Below are 20,866 nucleotides of genomic sequence, written 5' to 3' on the forward strand. Positions count from 1 at the left end.
GTTTCCTGGGAAGCTCCGAACAGAACTCAGTGTTACGTGGCACCAATTTATGACCCCGGTTGTCCCCGGGTTGGACAGGCAGCTGCACTCTAGGACCACTCTGGTGTCAAGGGAGTATTCCTAAGACTTTCCTGAAAAGCAAACTCACCAGGAAAGAGGCGGGACAAGGAGTTCAGGCAAAGACTTTATCAGGGAGATACAGAGCCACCTGGGGGTAGACGCAGCGTTTCAAGAGAGAAGCAGCCACCTCGAGGTGGCAAGGGATAGGGTTTTTAAGGTTTAACGCTGGGGGTTGGGGGAAAGAGTTAGGTAAGGTTCTATTATCTAGTTTTCAGAATTAGGGGGTTAAGTTAGGAGTTGGCAGTGCTTCACTGGTAAAGTTAAAATTTAAGTGGTGCCTGAAGCATGCAGGGTTGTGATCGCCTTCTGCCTGTGGGTGGAGGTTGAGTAATGGGGGTTATTGTAAGAGGGCAGTTGCTGGAGCATGAAAAGGTGCAGGCTAGGGTGCGAGAGCTGTTTGAAATGTTTGCCAGAGGTAGGTCACATCATGGGGGGAAGGGGTCCTGTTCTCCAGGCCTAACATTTACCACTGGGAGCAAAATCTACCACTGCTAAAAGTTCCATGAGCCTGGTCAGTATTTCATTGGTACAATCACCTGGTCACTGTATTTCTGCCTTCATTAGGCATAGAAGATGTTATATTTAGGATAGAAGCACTGAAAAATTTTATTCAACAAGCTTTAAATGACAGCCTCAACAGTGTATCTCTTTTAAATAGTGAAACAACTCCAATGAGTAAAGCAGTACGACAAAACCAAGGGCTCCAGTTGTTTTGATAGCTTTGCAGGGAGGGACACATGGTATAATAAAAACTAAATGCTGTACCTATATACCGAATAAATCTGACAATGTAGTTAAAGTGTTAGGACATTTGAAAAGTCAAATTTATGTAAGAGGCTCTGGACCCCTCTCCTTTGGCATATTTAACTCATTTAGCTGGCTTTCCACAGGAATAGTATCTTGGTTTTGTTCAATATTACAAGCAGGACTAATGATATTACTACTAATAATTACAAACATACTTATCTTTAAATTCTGCCTCTGTCTCTTATCCCAGCCTTGCCCAGACAGTCCTCAAGATTGGGGGGAATAAATGAACAAGAGTTAGGAATTGTCCTGAGAAATTAAGAATTAACAAATGATTATGATTACTGAATTGTTATATCGATATTTTTTCTTATTATCTAGTATATTACAGAAGAGCCAAAAGGAAATAGCTGACATTACTGAAACCCACTGAATTGCAAACTGTAAAATCTTCAGGACCGGCCCCACCTTGTACCCCTTATTAGTCTTATCATCACAAAGGCAACCCCCTGATTTTAGGGGACTGGAGTCAGCTCAGAACTATTGACTTGTTTCTGTTTTACAAGTTCGGAGTCTTATAATCACAAAGACAACCCATTAATGTTAATGAAAGAAGCCGAGTCAGCCCTAACTTTAACCATTGGCTTGTTCTTGTAATGGTTATTCTAGTTTAGTTCTAGCCTAGCTCCACTCCTTTACATTTGTAAACTGTAGTTGATTAAACTTGTTATAATAATGGTAACAGCTCCATCTCTCCTTGTTTGAATCAATAAAAAACCCTAAACTCCTTAGACTAAAAGAGACAGATTTTTAGGCTGAAAGGCCATCTGAGCTCTCTCTTTGAAACTCCAGTGCCACAGACTGGCTGTGATACACATAAGACACAAAACCCCGGGTTTGTGTGAAATCAAATCCACAAAGCACAGCATTCTGAGGCCACTCTGTGCACAGGACAAATTGTTTTCCATACTGGTTTGGCCCTTGATGTCTTTACCGTATTATGAAAATACAGTTACAATGATGATGAAGTTAAATTGTGTTCTGTACAGTCGGTCTAAAAAGAGAGGGAAATTTGTGACCCATATGAGAAAGAATTAAAAAGGTTCAGTGTACTATTTCAGTTCCTAGGTATACTCAGTGATCAGATTGAGCTGATTTTCAGTGGGGTCCCAGGCTGCACTCAGTTACCAAGAGGCCTTCTGGGGCCCCAGAGCAAGCTCCTCTGGGCACAATGGGTGCGGCTTAATCTATTTTGCTTACTTCCTTTCAGTAATGAACAACACTGGCACATAGTAAATGCTCCAAAACAGTAGCAATTGTTAATGAACGCCCACATGCTGGCAGCCATGAGGTGGGTGTGGAGAACTACCTAGAACAAGTTTAGGTCCTGAGAGTTGGTTTCAAGAAACATGCAGGAAACTCTTGGATCATCTTAATCTTGAAAATGCAAAGAAAATTGTTTGGTTGCTTTAACCATTAATGTTCAGTCGTTTTGAAAAATCTTGGGAAAAACAGTAAAGCCTATTTATTTGTAGGTCTGATGATACAAACACAATCAAGTTTACTATGTTAAAAATAAAACAAAATGAGTACTTTCAACTAATCTGAACTGTTTTTCTCAAGAGTCCCAGCATGACCACGGTTATATTTGCTGCTGTTAGGTCTCTTTTTAGAAGGCAGTTTAGCAGTAAATTGAAGAAGCCTTCAAATTTGCACATCTGTGGCCCCAGAAATTTCACTTCCTTAAATTTTCTTTAAGAATTAAAATTAGGGAGATGCTTAACGTTTTAATACTTGACCTGCTTACATTGGGCAGCGCAGACGGAATTTCCCAAATTTGCTTGGTAAAATAAACTTTCTGTTGGTTTCTGTACCTGGAGGGAAGGGCCCGGCCAGTGCTTCGTGGCCCAGACTGCACTCTTGAGTAGCCGGGGGAGTTGTTTTGATTTCTTTTTGCTGTGAATACCCGAATCAGGAGGTGAGGCCAGGCGTGAGTGTGCCTAAAGCCTCCCCAGGAGCTCTAGCACGCGTAGCCACTGTCCGGAAGCAGCAGCCTAGGGCAGGCTAGGGGGAAAGTGGCACGGCCACAAATTGCGTAAACGAGTAACTACTGCAAACTTTTCCCGTAATACTGTTTAAAAAAAAAAAAAGTCCAAAATTTCACGGGCAGTACATTTTCATTCAGCAAAGAACGAGGATAAGACTGGAAATTAACTTCGATTATGAGAAATGGGGGGTGTCTTAAGTATGTGCATTGACAACGTTTTTACAGTCATCAATCTTGGATGTTATATTAAGAAAACTACTTAGAATCTAAAACGCGTTCTCCCTTAAACAACATACCAATATTTATCCGTACCTTCTCCGGCCAGGAACCGCCGTGGCGGCCGGCAGTGCCCGCTTCGGCTCGCAGCCGCGCACCAGATGAGCCCGGGCTCCACTGCAGGGCGAGACCCAACCCCCGCCCCCGCAGGCCCCGCCCCCGCAGGCCCCGCCCCCGCAGGCCCCGCCTCCCGCCCGACTGTCTGGCCGCGCTCCACCAGCCTCGGTTTCGTCCCGCACTGCCCGCCCTGCTCCGCGGCGTGGGATTTCCCCGGCGTTCTTGTTTACGACGCAGTCGTGCAGCAGCGCGCTTTACGACCGCGAGGACGGAGCGAGCCGGCGCCAGGCCCGCTGCGGCCGGGAAGCAGGGAGGGCGGGTGAGGTTGATGCCCGGTGGCGGGGGGAGCGCGGTGTCTGGCCGGCTTCTCAGCGCCGCGGAGCAGAGGGGGGCCCGGGAGGCGGTGGGGTCGGCGTCCAGGAGCGGCCTGGGAGGCTCGGGCGGCGGCAGAAGCGGCGCAGGCGGCCCGGGCCCGGGGAGCGGAGGCCCCGGGGGCCCCGCGGACAGGATGAGCCTGACCCCGAAGGAGCTCTCGAGCCTGCTGAGCATCATCTCGGAGGAGGCGGGCGGCGGCAGCACCTTCGAGGGCCTGTCCACCGCCTTCCACCACTACTTCAGCAAGGCCGACCACTTCCGCCTGGGCTCGGTGCTGGTCATGCTGCTGCAGCAGCCGGACCTGCTGCCCAGCGCGGCGCAGCGCCTCACGGCGCTCTACCTGCTCTGGGAGATGTACCGCACCGAGCCGCTGGCCGCCAACCCCTTCGCCGCCAGCTTCGCGCACCTGCTCAACCCCGCGCCGCCCGCCCGCGGCGGCCAGGAGCCCGACCGGCCTCCGCTCTCAGGTAGGAGCCGGGCGGGCGCGGGGGGCTCGGCGGCGCGACCCGAGCGTGCGCCGTGCGGAGTCAGATTCGGCAGCTTTCCATCTGCGCTGCTGAAAAATGATCCTCTGAAGTTGATCTCCCCCTTCCCGCCCTCTGTGGGTCTAATGTCCGGGCGGGGTGGGGTTGGCTTAATAACTAATTCACGGGACCAAAAATGACGCCTCTCAACAGTACAGGCTACCAGGTCTGCAGCTATGTGGGGCTTGACATTTTTAGTGCCTCAAATAAAGCCCGTTCGAGGTGTGTGGAGGTATAGCTCATGACGCTTTGGACCTGACCGGGGTTTTACGTCCCAGATGAGTAAACAGGAGTCAGTATTAAGAACTCGTCGAAGTTGTCGGCGGAAATACACATTAAGCAATATTTAAGGATTTTTCAGCTGTTTTCCTAGGTCTCTTAGGTGCCCTTGGATCATGAGATGGGAAGGACAGAGGATGGAAGGTGGTCTCAAACGCAGACTAGAAAATGCGTGACTAGTAAACATAAAATACATACTTGTACAGCATTGTTGAATCCGTGGGTTAGCTGAAGGGTTTTTGCATGTTTGTTTTTTTAAAGCTCAACTTGGAGATTTTTTTTTTTTTTTACGAGGATTTACTTACTTTGGGTGAAGACTTGCATCCATGTTAGGAAAAAAGCAGAGAGGGGAGATTATGGGTGGTAGGGGTATCTGGGAGATCTAGATGATAACTGTAGTGCACGAAGCAGATAGTTAGAGGTGGGAAACAGCTACATCTTTCAGCCCTTAACTAGTGTGAGAATGGGCAAGCCACACTATAGGTAGGGCTAGTTATGCATGGAACCAGAAAGTCAGATGAAAACATCACAAGAAAAGAAAATTACAAACCAATATCCCTCAAATAAAGGTGCAGAAATCCTCAACAAAACACATGCAAACTGAATCTAGCAACACATTAATAAGATTGTACAGGGCGGGCACTGGTGGCTCAGTGGCGGAGTTCTCACCTGTCATGCCGGAGACCGGGGTTCGATTCCTGGTGCCTGCCCCTGAAAAAAAAAAAAAAGAGATTATACATCCTGAACAAATGATTTATCTATTATAGGAGCATAAGGGTGTTTTAACATGAGAAAGTGCAAAACACCACATTAATAGCATGAAGGTAAAAAAAATAGCATTTCAATTGACACAGAAAAGGTGTTTGGCAAAATCCAGCACCATTTCTTGAAGAGAACTTAGGCATGATAAGGGGCATATATGAAAACCCACAGCTAAAAGTTAATGGTGAGGGCGGGCCACGGTGGTGCATCAGACAGAGTTCTTGCGTGCCACACCGGAGACCTAGGTTCCCTTCCCGATGCCTGCGCATGCAAAAAAATAAATTAATTAAAAAAAAAAAGTTGATGATGAAAGACTGAAAGTTTTTCCCCTGAGATCAAAGCAAGACAGGGATGCCTGGTTTCACCCCTGCTATTTAACATTGTACTACAGCTATGAGGCAGGTAAAAAGAAATAAACAGCATCCAAATTGGAAAGGAAGAAATAAAACTCTTTTTGTAAATGGCATGATCCTATAAATAGAAAATTCAAAAGAATCTACAAGAAAGCTTCTATAGCTAATAAGTGAAGTTAGCGAAGTGTTGGATTACAAGAGCAATATGTAAAAATCAGTTGTGTTTCTACATGCCAACAATTAAGAGTCCAAAAAAAAATTCCATTTACAATAGCAGCTAAAATAATAAAGTATCTAGGAATAATTTTTTTTTCACATGGGCAGGCACCAGGAATTGAACCTGGGTCCCCAGCATGGTAGGCAAGAACTCTGCCTGCTGAGCCACTGTGGCCCACCCTAGAAATAAATTTAATCATGGGTATATAAGACTTGTACAGTGAAAACTATGAAACATTGCTGAAATAAATTATAGGAGACCTAAATACATGAAAGATATTTTATGTCCATGGATTAGAAGACTTAAATTGTTAAGACGTCAATACTGTTCAAAGCAATTTACAGATTCAGTACAATCGCAATCAAAATTTTAGCAGCCTTTCTTACAGAAATGGAAAAGCTGACCCTCAAATTCATAATGGAATGACAGGGAGGCTTGGACTACCAAAACCATCTTGAGAAAGAAAAACCAAGTTGGAGGTACTCATTTGCTGATTTCAGAACTTATTACAGACTGTGTTAGTTAGATTCAGTTGTCAACTTGGCCAGGTGAGCATACCTAGTCTTGTTGCTGCGGACATAAGCCAATGGTACATGAACCTCATCTGTTGCCAATTACATCTGCAGTCAGCTAGGAGGCGTGTCTGCTGCAATGAGTGACGTTTGACTTAATTGGCTGGTGTTTAAATGAGAGATTGCAACCTAACACTGCTAAGCAGCTCCGCATTCCTCATCTCAGCACTTGCAGCTCAGCCCAGGCCTTTGGAGATGGAGAAAGAAGTCACCCCGGGGAAAGTTGTTGGAACCCAGGGGCCTGGAGAGAAGACCAGCAGAGACCATCCTGTGCCTTCCATGTAAGAAAGAACCTCAGTGGAAAGTTAGCTGCCTTTCCTCTGAAGAACCAACAAAATAAATCCCCTTTTATTAAAAGCCAATCCGTCTCTGGTGTGTTGCATTCCGGCAGCTAGCAAACTAGAACACAGACCTAGAGTAATCAAAGCAGTTTGGGACAGGCATAAGGACAGACAAATACTCCAATGGAATAGAATTGAGAGTTCAAAAATAAGCTCACATCTATCGCCAACTGATTTTTCAACAAGGGTGCCAAGTTCATGCAACAAGAAATGAATAGTCTCTGAAAAATGGTGCCAGAAAAACTGAATATTCATATGCAAAAGAATTAAATTGGACCCTTGCCACACACCATATATAAAACTTAACTCAAAAGGGACTAATGGCAGAAACATAAGAGCTAAAATATATTTAGTAAAAACAGGGGAACGTCTTCGGGATCTTGTTGTAGGCAATGGATTCTAAGATACACCACCAAGAGCATGAGCAACAAAGGAGAAAGAAGGAACTCTATCACATTTAAAACTTGTGTATCGAAGGACATTACCAAGAAAATGAAAAGACAATTTACAGAATAGCAGGAAATATTTGGCAATTATGTATTTGACAAGGGCTTAATAATGAGACTATATAAAGCACAGCTACACCTCAACAACAAAAAGACAATTGAATTAAAAAATGGGCAAAATGAAAAAAAAAATGGGCAAAGGACTTCAATAGACATTTCTTCAGAAAGACATACAAATAGCTGACAAGCATACGAAAAAATACTCAAATCATTAGCCTTAAGAAAATGTTAATCAGAACCACAATAAGATATCAATGAGATATCACAGGGATGTCTGTTATCAAAAAAATTAATAATAACAAATGTAAGCAAGGATGTGGAGAAATCAGAACCCTTCTGCATTGCTGGTGGGAGTGTGAAACAGCAGCTGCTGTGGCAAACAGTTGGTGGTTCTTCAAGAAATTGAACAGAATTACCATCTGACCCAGCAGTTCTACTCCTAGGTGTGTAGCTGAAAGACTTGAAAGCGGGGATGTAAACAGATACTTGTAAACCAGTGTTTATGGCAACGTTATTCACAGTAGCCAAAAGGTACAAACAGCCCAAGTGTCCATCCACAGATGAATGGATAAACAGAATGTGGTATATGCTATACAGTGGATTAACCATTAAAAGGAATGAAATCCTGATACATACATTCACATGGATGAACTGTGAATATGTGTTGCATGAAATAAGCCAGACACAAGAGAGCAAATATCGGATGATTTTGACAGAAAGTAGATTACGGGTTACCAGGGGCTGAGGAGGGGGCAGTGTACCCATTGCTAAATGGGTATAAAGTTTCTGTTTGGGGTGATGACAATATTTTGGTAATGGATGGTGGTACAATATTGTACTGTAATTGATAACTCTGAACTCAATGCACGATAGTAGCTAAAATGGGTAATCCTGTGTGGTATTTATGTTACCACAATGAAAAGAAATGTTAAGGTAGCAGATTTCAAGGTACTACTAAGGGAGGTTTTCATGGCACAGGAGGGTTTCTACTACCCTTTAACCTAGTCAGTTTTCCTGTGTGGTCGCCCGTCTGGAGCCTGGCACCCTCTGTTCAGTTCCCTGGACCACCCTGACCTGAGGAGGGCAGCCTTTCTGTTGAACTGAGATGCACTTAGGATATAGGTGGGTAGTTTGTGAACCCCTAGAAAAATGAGTGCACTATGTGCATGTGTGGTCAAAACCCACCCCCCTAAGGTGCCCCTGTTGGAGGAGGGGATGGTATAAGACTTAGGTGAAAGGAGCCTTTGGATTCTGAAGGACTGGTTGGGCAAAGGAACCCTGATTTATCTAATGCTAAACTGGTACTGAAAGACCTGACTGCCTCTGAGGCAGTGATTCTAAATCTGGACTTAATCCACGGATGCATTGTACATACAAGTTTGCTAAAGGAGGGGAGGCTGCCGGCAGGGAAGGACCCTTAGGATAGGTTAACCTTTCTGTGCCTTGGTTTTCTCATCTGTAAAATGCAGATAATAATTCCTGCCTGGTAGGGTGGTTATGAAGAGTCAAAAGGACCTAGGATTCGTGTTACTTGTTATCATTAACACTGTCTAAAGTAGGTCGGGGTGGTGCGTGCATACCCATATATCAGTGGAAGCATCAGTGTCGAGACCCCATTCCTAGTGCTTCTAACTCTTAACAGGGAGGGTGAGCAGCTATCTGATTTTGGTTTATTTAAAAAACCTTTACAGTCCATTCTGATGCAGAGCCAAGGTTGAGAATATCCGTGAAAGTAAGAAAGACAGCTTCCCTGCACTCAAGCTTGCAGCCTGGTTGGGAAGACACAAACATAATTGTAATATAGTGTGATAAGGGCTGTGCTTGAAGTTGTATACAAAATTTTAGGGAGCACAGAGGAAGGAACAGCTCCCTGCAGAGCTGGAGAGATTCTCAGAGGAAATGATAATTATGCTGGATGTTGATTAGAGATGAGAGTGGAGAGGGAAGGCCATGGCCCTGTTGGCTACCGTTAAAGAACTGCTTGCATTTACAGAGGCAGAGGGATTCTGTGTAACTGGAGGGAGTTCAAGAGTTGAAATTAAGAAGGTAGATTGGTACCAGATTGTGAAGGGTCTTGTAGTGGTGCAGAATTTGGGTTTAAGAAATGTAATCGGATTTGTACTCTAGAAATATAAACAAATGGTGGCTAGGAGTGTGGATTTTGGGTGGATGGATTGTGAGTTGGGTTGGGAGGGGAACAACCTCACAGCTGGGGAAATCAGGAAGGCTGTCATGTGAAGTCTGCACAGAAGAGGAAGACAGTGGGGATGAAGTAGGGAATGGGCTCCTGTGATGTTTCTGGAGTGGGATAGATGAGATGAGCAGTGGAATATAGTACAAAAGGGAAGGGGCATTCAGCATTGTGGGAATTTTGTAGCTGTATTATGTATTGAAGAAGCAGGTATGTGAAGTGCGTTTGCATTGCTACTGATTGTTTCTTTCTCTCTTTTCAACTTCTACACAATCACTGGCAGTGGCCGAGAAGAAATGTTTTTCTGAGGGCTAAGTTTTTTGTCTATTTTTGCTGGCGTATCTAGGCTTTAGCCTTTGCTGGAACTGATGCACATTAGAAAATGAAGTTCTTAATTCCAAAAACCTTAAGTTCCTTTGGTATTGATACAAATCGTAGAATTTGCAAGGATATATTTAATTACATAGTTCATAAATGCATCTATTTGGTTAACTGAAGCTAGCCATGAATTATATGTTTCAGCTTGTGGGTTGAAGTGGCAAGAAGTAAATGCTTATTTTACCAGAGTCAATTTTTAAAAGTTATGCATTTTTTTTTTACAGGCTTTTTACCACCCATAACTCCACCAGAAAAGTTTTTTCTTTCCCAGCTGATGTTGGCACCACCAAGGGAACTCTTTAAAAAGACACCTCGCCAGATTGCTTTGATGGACGTTGGAAACATGGGCCAGTCAGTGGATATTAGTGGGCTTCAGCTGGCCCTGGCTGGTAAGGAGGACCCGGTAGCCTAGACTTCTCCGGTGGTGGCAGGAGGCCTCTTTCCTTGCTGTACTTTCTTTAAAATGAAATTCTTTGTGTTAAAAGATAAGTATTTCCCAGAAGATAGGTATTTTCAGGACTGGATCCTTACCTGAAATCTTCATTTTTGTTGAAAATATAACATAAAAATTCAGGTTTTCACTTTGATTGCTTTTCCAATTTTAAAAGAATGCTGGATAAAATTTAGTCTGTTTTAAAAACATTTTTTTCTGACAGTGATGTTTGCTTTAGTTACGAGACACTGCTAAATTACTGAAAGCAAGTTGTCAGATGCTGTTTTGGTGGGCTCAGGTAACTGCCCCACCTTATGTCTGATCATGTAGTGTATTGCTAGTGAACTCAGATAATTCAGTCTCTAGGAATCAAATTACTTGACACAATATAAGACTGAAGAATGAAAATCATAAAAACTGTAGAAGATCATTGAAGCTAAATGCTCATGAAAAGCTATCTAAGCATGTGAAATAACAAAAATATGTTTTATACACATTGAAAAGAGGAGCAAAATTATGAACCATATTGAGATCTGGTTTGGGCATATTTATATTGAATGTTGGTACTGGTAAATACTCCTATTTAGGTTTGCTAAAGCTGCCAGAATACAACATAACCAGAAATGGATTGGCTCTTACAAAGGGAATTTATTAGGTTACAAATTCACAGTTCTAAGGCCATGAAAATGTCCAAATTAAGGCGTCAACAAGAGGATACCCTTACTCAAGAAAGGATGATTGCATCTGGGATTGTTTTTGTCATGTGGGAAGGCTCATGGTGACATCTGCTGGCCCTTCTCTTCTGGGTTGGTTTCCAAAGTAGGTATCTCAGCTCTTGTTCATGCTTCTGGCCTCTCCTGGGGCGTTTTCCTTCTCTAAGCATATGTAGGTCCTCTCTTAGCTTCTCCTGGGCAAACCTGATTTCATCTCTTAGCTTAGCATCTCACGGGGCGTTTTCTGTCTCCAAACATCTGTTCTCTATCTGCTCTATGTATCAGCTCTGAACTCTGTTTTCTTTTATTCTCTTCATAGAGGACTCTAGTAAGTGGATTAAGGCTGACCATCTTGAATTGGATGGGTCACATCTCCATGGAAACAACCTAATCAAAATGTCCCACCCGCAGTAGTCCTGCCCCACAAGTTTGGATTGGAAGAACATGGCTTTACTGGGGTACATAACAGTTACAAACCAGCACAACTCCCTGCAAAGGTCTTGCCAGGGTTTTCATATATGCTTCATAGGCAGTCACTTTTGTAGTTTAGTGGAGCCGTTTGTCATCTCTGAATCCTTTCCCTGCAATTGGATACTGGTTGAACTTTAGTTTCAAAGTGGTATCACTTTAGTCTGAGATCTAGAAAGCACCGACTCCCCTTGCTCTCTGACTCTCAGTCAGTCTTGGCCACCTCTTCCAGCTTGGTAAGTAACAGAACATGAGGCCCATGTGGAACCTATGTTGAAAAACCAGGGTTGCTTAATCTTTAATCCATAACTCTTTGTGGGAATTGATTGCATTTATCGAGGCACTGTCATTTGAGCTCACCTTCCCACTTTTGCCTGCTGCATGTTCCACAAGTACCCATGCCCCTTCTGTATACATGTGTAAGCGCATGAATGGGTGCTCTTGAAGAAAACTGGGTGTTCCTGACAGAAAATAAGAGGGAACCATCTTGAACTGGGTGCTCAGAGAGCCTTTGCGTTCTGAAGGATGGGCACCTTTTGCTTGCTTGCTCTAAGAAAATGCCGATGCCTGGGTCTTATCTCTTGATATTGATTCATTAGAAAAATTCTAAGGCATAGCCATACTTATGATCACTTGACGTACAACAGAGAATTTGTGATGAAGTGAATTAATTTTGATAATGCCCCATCTTTCTTTGACTTCATGTACTTCTGATATAAGGTGATATGCTTATATAAGCAAACATATTTTGATAAAATTCTTTTTCCTTGGAGCATTCTGAACCTTGCTTTTAAACTATTGAACGTTAACAATTAAAGGAGTTGTTATTTTCTGAAACCAAGAGAAGTTATTTTGAAGACTTTTTAAGATTTAAGGTCAAAGGTACAGAAAAGTACATATTAGCCACTAGTTCAGATACAATCTGATAATGAAACAAATTATTATTACTTTAATCAAAGATGGTATGAAAACTTGATTACAGAGGCGATAAACAGTTTAAGTCACCTTACCTTCAGAAGCAATGGCTATAGTTTAGTATTTAATAAAATGAAAATTGAATCTGGCCTCCCTTTCAACTTCTGATACTTGAGTCAACCTGTGAGAAATGTTTGAAGTATATTTAACTCAGAAATGAGTATGTGACTATAATAAGGATTGAGAAGCTTGGCAAAGTGGCTGAACCTTGCTGCTTAGGAAGCCTCTCCTCTACCCCATTTGAAGATGTCTGATCCATTTGTTTTTGTTTCTTTTTTTTTTTCGCATGGGCAGGTGCCGGGAATCAAACGGGTCTCCAGCATGACAGGCGAGAACTCTGCCTGCTGAGCCACTGTGGCCCGCCCAAAATTATCATTCTGTTTTTTTTTTTGGCATGGGCAGGTACCAGGAATCGAACCCAGGTCTCTGGCATGGAGATGAGAACTCTGCCGCTGAGCCACCGTGGCCTGCCCGATCCATTCGTTTTTACAAGTCCAAGGAAAAAAAAACAAATGCACCTCTTTGCTCTAGAGCTAGTTGTGCAGCTCGTTTTGGAGGATGCCTGAAGTTCAGATGTCTTCCTGTGAGATCCATGGACTTCGAAAGCATCTTCAGTGATGATGTGGTTTCATCCTCTTAACTTAAAAAACAAGCAGACAAGTACAACATAACTAACTACAAGAGGCAGCACGTTACTCTGTAAACAATGACAGTGTTCATTTCAGAGGTTTTATGAAACCTACCTTTTACTAGTTAGTTTACCACACAATCTGCCAGTTTTTAAACTTTTCCCCACATATTGGTTAACAGTGTGTTGTCATCAGTCGGAGCTGGAAAAAAATGGCATCTTGAGATAATTTTAAGTAGCTTTTTAAATATTTCTTAATCATATGAATAAAGTTGAACCTCTTTTCCTAATACCAAAGATATCTTTTCATTTGTCTCTGGCCTTTTTCCATTGAGTTGGTGGTACATTTTTTTGGCTTTTGTAACTCTTTACTCAGTTTTAAAATCACAAAATCTGAAGTGTGGTACTTCATAAAATGTGCAAGGGACAACATCCATGTACACTTTAAGGGATTATAATAAAAATGAACCCAGAGCAGTCACCATCCAGGTTAAGAAATCAGATGTTGTCAGAACATAGAGGCTCTGTTATTTATCTTAATTGCCCCCTTCCATCACTCACCTGACTTGTGATAACCGGTTTTTATTTGCTTTGTAGCCCTCCCTTCCTTGTTTGCCTCTGTAAAAAATACAATATTGCATATTCTTGAACTTTATATATATAGAGCCATACTATATTTCTTTTGTTTTCTCTTTGTGTTATTTGGTATTATTTATGAGATGTGTCCATGTTGATATATGTAACTGGTTGGTTGCTTTTTGTTGGCATTGTGGTGTATTCATGCACTGGAATACCAAGTTCTGTATCCACTCTGCTGTGGACAGACATACTGCTATGAACATTCTTGTACATTCTCTTGGTCCCCATATGGAAAGTGTCTCTTCTGGGTGGAAGGAAGCACAGATAAACTTTAGTAGGTAACGCACCATTGCTAGGCCATCTTTCATTCCCATTAGAAGTGTCCGAGTTCCTGTTACTCTTCATTCTTTTCTGCATTTGATTCTGTTGAGTTCACTTTTGCCAACCTGGAATGTATGTAGTAGTATCTATGTTTTAATAGAGTTTTCTTTGGTCTCTCATGAAATTGAACATCTTTTCAGATTTTTATTGGCTAGTCAAGGTTCTTTTTTAAAATACCTGTTGAAGCCCATTTTGTATGTTTTTTTTTTTTTACAAATTGATGTATAGGAGATACAAACATACACATATACACGTGTGTGCATATATTCCGAATCTGACTCGTTGTTTATATGTTGCAGATCTGTCTCTTCCCCCAGTTTGTGTTTGTCTTTTCCCACTCCTCACGGTGACCTCTATTTTTAAATGTGGCCTCTTTTAACCTGTTTCAGAACGCCAGTCTGAATTGCCGACCCAGAGTAAGGCCAGCTTCCCTAGTATCCTTAGTGACCCAGACCCAGATTCTTCCAATTCTGGATTTGACAGCTCTGTTGCGTCCCAGATCACAGAAGCTTTAGTTAGTGGACCAAAGCCACCGATTGAAAGTAGGTATATAGAAATTAAATTTATACTCTTGGTTTTATTTTATCACCATACCCTGTGTCTCTTCCGTTTTCTGAGATACCGTACTATTTTCATTGCTGTTGAGACTTGAATTTAGTGTGAAGGTTCTTAGTATAGTGTCTAGAACAAAGTCGAGTGCTCAATAAAAGTTTTTCTAAAAAAAAGTTACACACCAGTGTTTTCATTGACAGGTATACCTGTCATCAGCATACCTGAAGATAAAAATTCTGAGATTTTACTGAAATAAGTCTATTTTTATAGCTTATCTTTTTGTTTTACATGTCTTTATTAATCTTATCACTATGATTACTTTCTCCATAAGATCCATTTTAGTGATCTTATTACTCTCAATTTCCCTTAATCCAAACAAAACGCTGCATTTGAAATATAGCTGCCTCTTTTGGTTTTGTAGACATCTGTGTGGTTTTAATAAAGGCATGCTTTCTATTTAGGGATAAGAACATGTTTTCCAGATTATAGTGTCACTGTGAATTTGAAGCTTACACAGTGACTTCTTACGCCACTTGGCTTACATTAGATCTGTGGCATGAATGGGTTTCATATTTGAGATTTCATCTAGTCACAGGTGTCTCTGGAGGCCCATGGCATACAGTGATTTTTATTTAGTATTTAGTCAGGCACAACTTTGAATTGCATGGGCCTCAGAGTAGGTATGTGAAAAGCAAATCACTCAGATTGTGAGTGCGTCTACTCAAATACCACGCAACCCATCTCATGGAAACCTCTTTATCACACAAGTAGTGAGTCTTATGAAGTATTATAAACTTTTTAGTTTGAGAACAGATTTGGACGGTAGTCCTGGCAATGCAAGAGATAGCACAGATGTCAAATAAAGTGATGATTCTTAGCCAGAAAGTAGAAATTTTCAGTGAATTAAAGAGCATAATATCAAACTTGTCCTGACTTTTCTATTTCTAATTGTGAAGTTTGAGAGTTTTATCACATCATCCTTATGAAAAGAGGGGTTGGCAGACTTCATTAAGTGAAGTCTGTGTGGGATGCACACTTATACGGCTGTTCGTTTACTGATAAAACCAGTCAAATATTACTGTCATCACAGGCCACTTCCGGCCAGAATTTATTCGTCCACCACCTCCTCTCCACATTTGTGAGGATGAACTGGCTTGGCTAAATCCGACAGAGCCCGACCATGCAATTCAGTGGGATAAATCAATGTGTGTTAAGAATAGTACTGGTGTAGAGATCAAACGAATAATGGCAAAAGCCTTCAAAAGCCCCTTATCTTCTCCCCAGCAAACACAGGTATGTATTTATTGCAAACTTTTCCTTTATTTAATTCGTCAAGAATTTATTGTTCTTTTTTATAGAGTGATAGGTGATCAATAATGTAATTCTGTTAACCTGAGCCAGAAGTAAAGAAGTTTCCAAGGTCTTTTGGATGTCTGCAGTTCTGTTCTGCCTCTCCCTTTTGGTAATTTTATTCTGGTGGCACAAGGAATCTGATGACCAAAACCATTTCAGATTCCGTTTGGGATCAGTTTGACTCCAGGAGGGTAGGATAGGGTGGATCTCACTTTTTGGCAAGCCTGTCCCAGCTAGGTGCCAGTGAGGCACTTGTACATATGCTGTTATATGCAGGTTGGACAGAAGCTCTTCTGAGAGTAAGTGGAAATTATTTACATTTATACAGGAGGAAAATGAGGTACAGGGAGGGCAACACGCCCAGCTAGCACAGCTGTACAGTGGTTGATTTGCGATTACAAACAGCCCCTGTAGCTTACGTGTAAGCCTTGCTGGCTCACCCTGGGAGAAGGGCAAGGATAGGCCTGAGGAAAATTTCTGTTGGTGAATTTTGTTCAGTCTGCATACCTTCAAATTAGAATACATCTTTAGTTCAATTTACCACCAAAAATAGGATGCTCAGAGTTGAGTGACAAATGATTGGAGCTCACTTTCCTTTACTAGTCCATCCTGAAACATAGTTCACTACAGTACATATAAGTTGATAGGAAGAAAAGCATTTAAAAGAAACAAAATTGAAAAGAAAAAGTACATAGACAAAAAGTTTCTGAGGAAATCTATTTGAATGACTTGAACTGTAAAATACTGCAAACTCATGAGACATGGCAGAAGTCAGATCTCCTGCCTTCTATTTTGCTCTCTTTGTAGACATTTCTGTTCTTCACCCAGTGCTGAGCTAGGCCGGAGTTTCTCATGTTCCTTCCTTCTCTGTGGTCTGTGCCTTCCAGGGGGAATAGTTGGTAATTGAGATTATTTGTGGTGATAGTAGATGATCTGCAAAGGACTGAAAGAATAATAATATTACAGCATTAGATCTAGTTTAATGTCCAGGAGGATGAATTTGTATAAATTGTATAAATTGCCTGAGGTAGTTTATATGTTAATATCTTTAATAATTCAAATGTAAATTTAAAAAATACTGGGGTGCATGGGTAGTTCAGTGGTTAGAATGCGTGCCTTCCATGTGGGAGACCAAGGTTCGATTCCTGGACCATGCACCCAAAAAAAAACCAAAAACAAAGACAAAAAAAAAAAACAAGACACGATGACCTCAGGTTTGAGGAAGTTCATAAAGCTTCAGTGCATGCAGTTTTATAACTTGTCTAAAATACTTGGTTGGCATACAGAAAAGAGAACTGCTAATTTGACTTCAGTACCTCTAATTTGTGTTGTCTCTGATTGTATTTAGCTCCTTGGTGAGTTGGAAAAAGACCCCAAACTTGTTTATCATATTGGCCTCACTCCAGCCAAACTTCCTGACCTTGTGGAAAATAACCCTCTCGTCGCTATAGAAATGTTATTGAAGTTAATGCAGTCGAGCCAGATAACAGAATATTTTTCAGTTCTGGTCAATATGGACATGTCCTTACATTCTATGGAAGTTGTAAATCGGTAAGTTTCCTTATACCAGTATTTTTATATTTGAACAATTATGTATGTGGGTACATAGATTCATAGCCAGAAGGGAAAAACTAGCAATGAAATTTTTTCCTGATAGCCAATTAAAGAAGTAATCTCAGCTTTAGTGTTCAATGTGTGTGAATTCATCATCACCAGTAGGTGCTCTGAGAGGGTGGATGCAAGCATACTTAGCATTCATAGAACCATAAATGAAACCTAACTGCTGAAATTCTGTTCCCTCTACATTGTACCTCTATGGATGTGACAACACAACATCAGTTATATTTTCTCAATGACTAACAGTTATCGTGTGGCCAAGTATGGATCTTAGTATCTGAGGGATTTGGGAGAATGTCATTATAGAAATACCTTGTGGTATTCTCCCATCCGTAATTCCAGTTTCCTTATTCTGCAGTCATTTTCTGGCACTGAAACACAAAACCTTTCTTGATGCATTCACAGTGTATTTGCAATTTCCATTTTGCTTTTTCCTTACAAATTGTAGATAAACTATGGATCAACAGGCTTGTGGGGGTTAGCATGGGAACCTCCTGTTCTCTTAAGGTATTTATATATAGAAACCATCCATCCAGGTTTGCTTCAGATAATCCTGATCTAGGCTTATTATCCTGGGCTCCCTTTCATTTAGTGTCCTGTTTTGGATGAGATATATAGGGTGTCTCTACTCTGGGGAAATCAATTCTGAGTGACGAGCATGTTTTTTGACAGTTTTTAATTTAAGTCTTTCTTTTAAACCTATTTGAAGTTGCACTAAAAGACATTTTTAATTGAATCAGTTGTTGAAAAAGTGAGGTTTTTGTTTTTGTTTTTTCAAAAAGTATGTGCACAGGAGACAGGATATTCTTCTAGGGAAGGAAACTTGAGATTTCCAACTTGTATCTTTATTGCTGTCACAGGCAAAAACTGCCTTTCCCCCTTCTGTTAACTCTCTTCTTTCAGAGGCTAAATTCTGTTTCAAGTCCTTTGGATTGACCAAACTCTGGTCACTTCTTTCACTAAATCCTTGTAGTAGTTTCTGTCTATGCCAATCAATATTTTATCAGTATTGTTCTGCCTTTAGTTCTTTAAAATTCAAGGACAAGCTGGAGCAGCCACAGGGAGAAATCTGAGATGGTGGAAGGGTATCCCATGACAAACTCTGGGATCTGTTCTGTAACTACTTAGTGAGTGTGCTTTGAAAATTGCTTTTTTTTCTTTGCTTTATATGTATGTTGTATTTTACAATTAGTAAGTAAAAAAAAATACAATTCAAGGACAGGGTCCTTGCACCCATCGCAGTGCCTTATGAATAAATGTTAAGCAAATTTTTGCTGCTGGCATGCACAAATCTCATTTGACTTCCAGTGGGCTACCAGTTTCCTTCAAGCATGAGTTCTCAGGACCTAAGACATGGTAGGTCTTAATCTTTTTTTAAGTTCATATAGTATGTTAACATAGAAAGGCTTTGCAATAAGGAAACCTGTTCAAATCCAATGTTTCCCAGGATTATCTGAGCATGGAATTCTCAACCCCGTTTTTTTACTTTTTTTTCTTTTTCAAATTTAAAATATTTCCAAGAATCCCTTGGGAAATAAGGGTCTTTGCCTTAAAGACTAAAATCTGACTCTGGTATGCCATGATGCCATTTACATTCCAGTCATCTCTTTCCTCTATACTCCATGCTAATTCCTGATTCCAGACCTTTCCTCAGAGTTCTTCAATATTAAGAGATTTTTCCAAACTGTTCTAAACTAGATTAGTCTCTTTTCAAACTCTTTATTTTAGCATTTCTTGTTTTGTTTAGTTAGTAAACCTACATGTTCTTCTCATGCCTTGCGTAGCAAATATGGAGTAGGGGTTCAAGAAATGTTACTTAAAATTGCCAAGTATACTTGAAACTAGGTAGTTAGATCATGTATCAGAAATTCTCATTAAATGACCAAAAGAAGTTTTATTGTTTCTGGTTAACAGTGATTGATTTCTTTAGTCTTTAGCAAATAAAATCAACAGCCCCAATTTTGTAACTTTTTTATGAAACAGATTAACTACAGCTGTTGATCTACCTCCTGAATTTATTCACCTTTATATATCAAATTGCATCTCTACTTGTGAACAAATTAAGGATAAATATATGCAGGTGAGTTATAAAAATTTTTGTAAATTTTATAAATATCTGTCAGCAAAATGGGCATGCTAAAAATGTTTTTTTCTTTTTCAGAATCGTTTGGTACGTCTTGTGTGTGTCTTTCTCCAGTCCTTAATTCGGAACAAAATTATTAATGTGCAGGACTTGTTTATAGAAGTACAGGCATTCTGTATTGAATTCAGTAGGATACGAGAAGCTGCTGGCCTTTTTCGGTTGTTGAAGACATTGGATACCGGGGAGACACCTTCTGAGACCAAAATGTCAAAATAATACCTCTTCAGAACCACCCCATTTATTGTTCAGCTGTACTGTGATTTAATTTTGAAAACTGTTAAAAACCTGAGTTGGTTTGCTTGGTCTGATGCATATAAACAATTTTTATCTACTTAACCAAGTTTTGCTTTTCTGGATGACTTCTTCCTTTAGATGAATTTTGTTAAAAATTTGGAAAATGTCTCTTTAGTTTTCTTGCTGATAATTATCCATAGGAGGGACTGTTATCCCACCCACCCACCCCCAAAAAAGATAAGCTACTACAAAAAAGTAGATATCTGAGTCTTAGTCTTTAGCACTAAAAAGCTAAGTGCCTGATTTTGTTTAAAAAATAGGTTACAGGTTTGATGAATCTTGAATCCAGTTTTCCTAAGATTCCAATGTTCAAGTATTTAGTGAGAATAAAATATCATTTGTCATACTGTCCTTGAGGTGTAATCAGTTGAATGTTTTTAATCAGGTGGCCAATAAGTTTGATTCTGAACCTATCTGTACCTGTATTTTTTTACTTCTTAAGTACAATTTGAACCAAGGGACACACAACTTTCTCCTCTGTCGTAGGGATTTTATTAGACAACAAAATATTCCTTGGACTGTTACAAATATGGGAACTTTAAGAAACCCTTTTACTGGGCTGTATAGCCAGTAGTTTTCAGGGTTCTTTTCCTTATCAAGATGTTCACTGGCTCTTTTTGGTATTAGTCTAAAATAGTCATATATATATATATATATATATATATATATATATATATATATATATATATATATATATATATTTTCTAAGAGGAAACATTAGTGCTTTGGGAGGTAGTATCACCATGGAGAACTGCCATTAAAAACTGCTTGTTGAGAGGGCTTGTTACCCTCCTGTCTTTGGAAGGCAAATAACATGTTTCAGAAACATTAAGGCAAGGTGCCATTGTGTGGGCTTTTATCCTTCATTTAACTGTGAGATAACAGTGCCTTACATTAAAGTTCTTTGTTTAACAAAGTTTACTATTCAATTTACTTGAAGAAATCATGAAAAATTCCTAGTTTACTGAGGTATGTTCTTTATAGG

General features: G+C 40.6%; 1 protein-coding gene and 1 long non-coding RNA gene across 5 annotated transcripts in view; one reads left to right on the plus strand and one right to left on the minus strand.

Annotated features, from left to right (window-relative positions):
- LOC143660664 (uncharacterized) overlaps positions 1-3,326 on the minus strand; it is a 47,708-nt gene extending 44,382 nt beyond the window's left edge. For 3 of the 4 annotated variants that reach the window (XR_013164170.1, XR_013164169.1, XR_013164167.1), the window contains exons 1-3: positions 3,227-3,326; positions 2,742-2,931; positions 1,083-1,133 (exon numbers count right to left, since the gene is read on the minus strand). This is a non-coding gene — a long non-coding RNA (uncharacterized LOC143660664). Of the gene's footprint in view, positions 1-1,082; positions 1,177-2,741; positions 2,932-3,226 lie in introns of all 4 variants that reach the window. The other variant, XR_013164171.1, reaches the window with a different exon arrangement.
- A 161-nt stretch (positions 3,327-3,487) lies between these two features.
- CNOT11 (CCR4-NOT transcription complex subunit 11) lies at positions 3,488-19,927 on the plus strand. The gene is made up of 7 exons (XM_077133907.1): positions 3,488-4,089; positions 9,970-10,134; positions 14,312-14,464; positions 15,565-15,767; positions 17,176-17,378; positions 19,428-19,524; positions 19,606-19,927. The coding sequence occupies exons 1-7, from the start codon at positions 3,576-3,578 to the stop codon at positions 19,801-19,803; spliced, it is 1,533 nt and encodes a 510-aa protein (XP_076990022.1). The 5' UTR covers positions 3,488-3,575; the 3' UTR covers positions 19,804-19,927.
- Positions 19,928-20,866: the final 939 nt, after the last annotated feature.

Source organism: Tamandua tetradactyla, chromosome 17, assembly GCF_023851605.1.
Source record: "Tamandua tetradactyla isolate mTamTet1 chromosome 17, mTamTet1.pri, whole genome shotgun sequence".
NCBI classification, from domain to species: Eukaryota; Metazoa; Chordata; class Mammalia; order Pilosa; family Myrmecophagidae; genus Tamandua; species Tamandua tetradactyla.